Source organism: Stomoxys calcitrans, chromosome 4 (genome assembly GCF_963082655.1).
Source record: "Stomoxys calcitrans chromosome 4, idStoCalc2.1, whole genome shotgun sequence".
Classification (NCBI taxonomy): domain Eukaryota; kingdom Metazoa; phylum Arthropoda; class Insecta; order Diptera; family Muscidae; genus Stomoxys; species Stomoxys calcitrans.
In genome coordinates this window covers 98437312-98443607 of record NC_081555.1, presented here as the reverse complement: position 1 = coordinate 98443607, position 6296 = coordinate 98437312, and the positions used below count along the sequence as shown (strand labels likewise).

The 6296-nt window shown below is 36.5% G+C and overlaps 1 protein-coding gene across 1 annotated transcript; it reads left to right on the top strand.

Moving 5' to 3' along the window:
* Window positions 1–4415: 4415 nt before the first annotated feature.
* LOC106096002 (probable dolichyl pyrophosphate Man9GlcNAc2 alpha-1,3-glucosyltransferase) lies at window positions 4416–6018 on the top strand. Its single transcript, XM_013263499.2, has one exon. The coding sequence runs from the start codon at window positions 4454–4456 to the stop codon at window positions 5939–5941; it is 1488 nt and encodes a 495-aa protein (XP_013118953.2). The 5' UTR covers window positions 4416–4453; the 3' UTR covers window positions 5942–6018.
* Window positions 6019–6296: the final 278 nt, after the last annotated feature.

Here is a 6296-nt window from a genome sequence, read left to right as displayed (position 1 = left end):
GCTGAATTTGTTTTTTTTTTCTTTAATATGAAACGATGTTCCCTAAAAGCAACATAACGGTACATATGAATATACCACATACAACACATGTATGTATTCCTTAAATGGAAGGTTTCATCAAAAATATCGTTTGTTTTTTTTTCTTTATTTTGAAATTATGTTATGATTTGTTTATATGGGGGTTTTTGCAAAAGCGTTAAAATATATATTATTTTTTATACTTACGCGCATATATACAAAATATATTTACATTTTTTCAAATCTCATATGAATGATGTTTATTACTATTATTATTATTTATGTTACCTAAATTTTACTGAAATTTATAAAAAAAAAGGAAAAGAAAACACTGAACATTTTTTGAAATAAATCATATCTATGTATATTTTTTAAACTGTTTTATTTACATGGCTGCGAAAAATATTTTTGTAGAATATTCTTGCATTTAAACGACAAATTGTGAAGTGATATTTTAAACTTTTAAAAAAGGTAAAAAAAATCATTTAAAACTTCATTATAGTAGGTATTTTACAAAAATGTTCTAACGACATCTGGCATCCAATAGTCGCAACTTTTATAAACGGATGCATTCTGGCAACCCTGACAAATGGCCGTCATATCAGATATTCGCAATTATTACTAGTTTTTTAATCCTGCTGTGCGCACATCGTGCGCTCCATTAAAATTGTGACCGAAAGTGTAGTTGTTATATTTGCTGTAAATATAGGTTGTTTAGTGTTTTCATACCAAAACTATTAATTGTGCTGTAAGTATGATATGAAATTATACTTGTGCTGTACACATTTGTATTCTTGTTATTCTAATGCGTAATAAGAAAAAAAAACATACAAATGTGGAAACTTTTAAAAATTTAAAGTAACTTTCGAAAGCTAATGTAGTAAGCATATATCATTTTTTGTATATAATTTTTAAATAAATGGTAGTGGCCAGAGCCAGAATTTATGATTATCTGCTGCTGTTGTTGTTGTAGCAACATTTTCATGTAGGTGGCGATCCTCACCATGCTCCTGTAGATGAGCAAGCTCGTGCCGGTCGAAACGACCGATCGCCGCAGGAACAGTGTAGCCATCGGCTATTTAAAGTTTCAATACCACTCCTTGTCATATAGAGCATCATATGCACTCAGTATTTTTGCAAGAGCCGGTGTCACCCGACCTCTCACTGAGTCTCTCCGCTCGATACCGCTGATAGTCCGCGACTGCCATTGCAGCTACTCCGTATGGAGCATTCACTATCTGCAACCTGTGGACGCACCCGGTAGCTCGCAGCTAAGCTTCCCGTGACAGCAGTAAATACCACACAGATCGGACCTCAATGTTCAAGCCCGTGTGTTGCTCACAGCTATTCCTTGGGGGATGATTATCTGCTATTTAATATTTGTGTCTTGAAATTACTTCTCCATTTATCAAGTTAAAGTGATCAACATTTACTCTATCTTAGTTAGAGTAGTGATTCAGTTTTTGCTTTGTCTTATGCTTCTACGTTCGCTTAGTTAGCGACTTGAAGGTTAACTGTAATAACCTGGGGTTTTTTACATAAGCATTTTTTTTACAAATTTTCCAAAGGTTGTAGTCACGCAATAAGGCTCAAAGATCGACCTATGACGTCTGAACTCCGATCGGTGTGGTGTTCATCATTATCGTGAGACGCTCAGCAGATAGCTACCCCCGGCGATCAGTCCAATGGACCAGAACATGCTTCATAACATATGGTACTTAGCGAGTATCGCTACCTACGCATACAAAAGTGTCTACAACAGCAACAACAAATCCTAAGTTTTTACTTGTATGGGCGAAGCAGCATTTGTTTTTACATCTTACAAAACTTTACTAACGACATCTGGCATCCAATAATCGCAACTGAACTTTATAAACGGATGAATTCTGGCAACCCTGGCAAACGGCAGTCATATCATACATTCGCAATTATTACTAGTTTTTTAATCCTGCTGTGCGCACATCGTGCGCTATATTAAAATTGTGATCGAAAGTGTAGTTGTTATATTTGCTGTAAATATAGGTTGTTTAGTGTTTTCATACCAAAACTATTAATTATGCTGTAAGTATGATATGAAATTATACTTGTGCTGTACACATTTGTGTTCTTGCCATTCTAATGCGTAATAAGAAAAAAAAAAAACACATACACATGTGAAAACTTTTAAAAATTTAAAGTAACTTTCGAAAGTTAATGTAGTAAGCACATACCATTTTTTGTATATAATTTTTAAATAAATGGTAGTGGTCAGAGCCAGAATTTATGATTATCTGCTGCTGTTGTTGTTGTAGCAACATTTTCATGTAGGTGGCGATCCTTGCCATGCTCCTGTAGGTGAGCAAGCTCGTGCCGGTCGAAACGACCGATCGCCGCAGGAACAGTGTAGCCATTGGCTATTTAAAGCTGCAATACCACGCCTTGTCATATAGAGCATCATAGGCACTAAGTATTTGTGCAAGAGCCGGTGTCACCCGACCTCTCACTGAGTCTCTCCGCTCGATACCGCTGATGGTCCGTGACTGCCGTTGCAGTTACTCCGTATGGAGCATTCCACTATCTGCAACCTGTAGACGCAACCGGTAGCTCGCAGCTAAGCTTCTCTTGACAGCAGTGAACACCACACAGATCGGACTCAATGTTCAAGTCCGTGTGTTGCTTACAGCTATTCCGTGGGGGATGATTATCTGCTATTTACTATTTGTGTTTTGAACTAACTTCTCGATTAATTAAGTTAAAGTGATACATTTTCTGTATCTTGGTTAGATAGTGATTCAGCTATTGATTTGCCTTATGCTTCAACATCCGCTTAGTTAGCGCCTTGAAGGTTGACTGTAATAACCTTGGGTTTTTACATTAGCAAATTACTTTACACATTTTCAAAAGATTATAATAGTAATGCAATAAGGCTCAAAGATCGACGTATGATGTCTGAACTCCGATTGGTGTGGTGTTCATCATCATCGCGAGACGCTCAGCAGATAACTGCCCCCGGTTATCAGTCCTATGGACCAGAACATGCTTATTAGCGTATGGTGCTTAACGAGTATCGCTACCTCCATATACAAACGGCCACAACAAAACCTAAGTTTTTACTTTTATAGGCGAAGTTGCATTTGTTTTTCCATCTTGCAACATCTTGTTGTTGTTGCAACAGTGTGTTGTACACTAAGGCGGCAGCTCTTGCCGATGAAATAATGCATAGCGGTAATCCGGTACGTTCAAACGACTGCCATGGGATTGAACATTTTGTTGTTGTTGTACGTCTTACAGGATATAAAAGAGTTGTTGTTGATGTTGTTCTTGTAGCACTATGTTGTACACTGGCCAACTTAGCGCAAAGGTTAGCATGGAATGTTCATGGCCAAATTTGCAATTCAACTCAAGTACCAGAAAAAACGGGTAACGGTAACAAATGCGCCTACTATGGGCTCAAACCTCAAATCAGCAGATCGGTTCATATACAGTCCGATGTTGACCATATTCCGTCGGAATATTTCAACTTATTGTTCCAAATTTCAGCGAAATCTGATTACAAATGCGGCTTTTATGGGGTTATGTCCCCAATATCTCAATTTTTGACACATAGGCATACAGACGGACGGACAGACGGGCATCGTTAAATCGTCTTAGAATTGTTACTACAATAAAGAATGTATTTAATACTTCGATGCGTTTCAAATGGAATGACTAAATGAATATGCCCCCTATTCTATGGTGGTGGGTATAAATATACAATCAGCCAAAACGGCAACGCTGGTAGGAACTGTTATCATTCAAAAAATATGGCTCAGCTGTTGAATAATTATTGTGAATTGGATGTAAATGGATGCAACATGGTTGCCATGCAAAAAATATTCTCAAAGAGTAAACCATGGTGCAATTAATTAAAAGGTGTTATATGCCTCATATGCCCATAAAATAGTTCCTATTCGACACTTTGTTGTTTATTTCTAAAACTATTTCTTATACGCTTCTATAAACAAAGACATACCTACAAAATGTGAAGATAGCGTATTTCTATTGCGCCTTTTGGATGTTAGATGTTGTTGGTAACAATGGGCCCTATCTTTCAGTTATATTTTAGTTACGTGTTGTGGTCAACAGGTCTCGTTAGTTAAAATAGAGCCATCTTTCTTAGCTATTTTCCTAAAATTTATTATTTAAAGTATAATTTTGCATGAGTGAACCCTTAATAAATATATTTATCGATTAAATTAATCCGCACATTTACTAGGCTAGTATATCTGTTCTTTTTATAGAATACGTGATAGTGGTTCCATACCAATTAATACAATGTGGTTAATAATATCCCTAATCGACTTTTCCAAATGCCCAAACCTTGTATGTCTGTAGCGCTAAAAAATTTCAAACGTGATGGCAACCCTCTTAGTTGTTTATCAATTTTGTTCACCGGCGTACGTGTTCATGTAAAAAAATGCAATTTAACCTGGACCATTTAGATGTCCTCGTAGTATCTTGTTTGGGCATAGCTCTACGTGGTATCGTTTCACTGAGTTCATATTCAGGCCTCTCAACCCCACCTATGTTTGGCGATTATGAGGCACAAAGGCATTGGCAAGAAATCACCTACAATCTACCGACTAAAGAATGGTATACAAATACAACAAGTAATGACCTCATGTACTGGGGCCTGGACTATCCACCATTGACGGCATATCATAGTTACTTGTTAGGACGAATTGCCTATAGTATTAATAGCAGTTATGTGGAATTACACAAATCTCGTGGATATGAATCAGAGGAGCATAAAAGTTTCATGCGTCTCTCTGTGCTGGTGGCAGACTTACTCGTATACATTCCTGCTTGCATAATGTTGGCCAAGAACTTGCCAAACAAAAAACTTTTCTTGGCAGTGTTAACACTACTCATCTGTTACCCTGGACTGATACTGATAGATAATGGCCACTTCCAATATAATAATATATCTTTGGGTTTTATGATGATGGCCATAGCAGCAATTCTACAAGATTCTTACGTTTGGTCTGCTTTATTATTTTCTCTGGCTTTGAATTATAAACAAATGGAACTATATCATGCTTTACCTTTCTTCGTCATATTGTTGAGAGTGTCCTTATCTGAAAGAAACTATGTTCGCAAAGTAACGAAGCTATTACAAATTGGCCTGGTAACAATAGCCACATTTGGTATTCTTTGGTTACCTTGGATATTCTCCAAACAGTCCTTCATGGCAACATTAAATAGATTGTTCCCATTCAATCGAGGTGTATTTGAGGACAAAGTAGCAAATGTTTGGTGTTCTCTCAATGTTGTATATAAATTTAAAGAAAACTTCACAAACTCCCAAATGGCTTTGCTATGTTTGTCTGCTACCCTCTGTGTTGTATTGCCACTCAATATACACGCATTTCTTAAAGGCCAGAAGAAAACGTTTATGCTCGCGTTGTTTAATACAGCCTTGGCATTTTTCCTATTTTCTTTTCAAGTTCATGAAAAATCCATACTGTTGGCAGCTATTCCAGCTATAAACCTTTTTCAATATATGCCTTTCAACACCGTTGCCTTTTTAAAAATTTCATTCCTTAGCATGCTTCCTCTATTCATGAAGGACTGCCTATGTGTTCCCTACTTTTGCTTAATGTTTGGGTTCTCTTGTAGCCTAAGATATTTCATCCAGGTGGTCTATAGTGAGAATTTAAAAATACAAAAGTTATTACGTTTATTAATGCTAGGAATGGATGCTACAATTTTCTTGATATCTTTGGTATCCATTTTCGTCCCTAGTCCCGCCAGATTTCCCCATCTCTGGCCACTTTTTATTTCGGTTTTCTGTTGTGGATGTTTTCTGATACTACTGTTTATATCTATTGCACATCAATTGAATATTGAGAAATATTTATACAGAATATTTTATAAGTTTGTACCTGATGTAATAATGAAATAAAACAAATCCAAATGTAGAAAATTTTCTGTATTGTCCTTATGCTCATTGAAATAAAAAGAAATTATGGTTAGATATAACCCTAGGATGGGCGAACATTTTTTCTACATTGTTGAAAGGACGTGGTCTGGCCATACACAACTTTAAAAGGCTATAAAAAATGTAAATGGATTTTTGAAATTTTATTTTGGTTCAAAAAATGTTTTAATAGTAACTCGGATGGCACCATCCGCATCGTTTGGTTGCTCCATAGCGGAGTAACTGGGAATGAGAAAGCAGACGATTTTGGCAGTGAAGGCCAGAGAATTGCCTTCAATAATAATTAACCTGAAGTCTTTTGATTCGACGCAATCCGTGT

Coding starts and splice junctions, on each gene's coding strand:
- LOC106096002 (XM_013263499.2), top strand. CDS start 4,454: ATGCAATTTAACCTGGACCATTTAGATGTCCTCGTAGTATCTTGTTTG.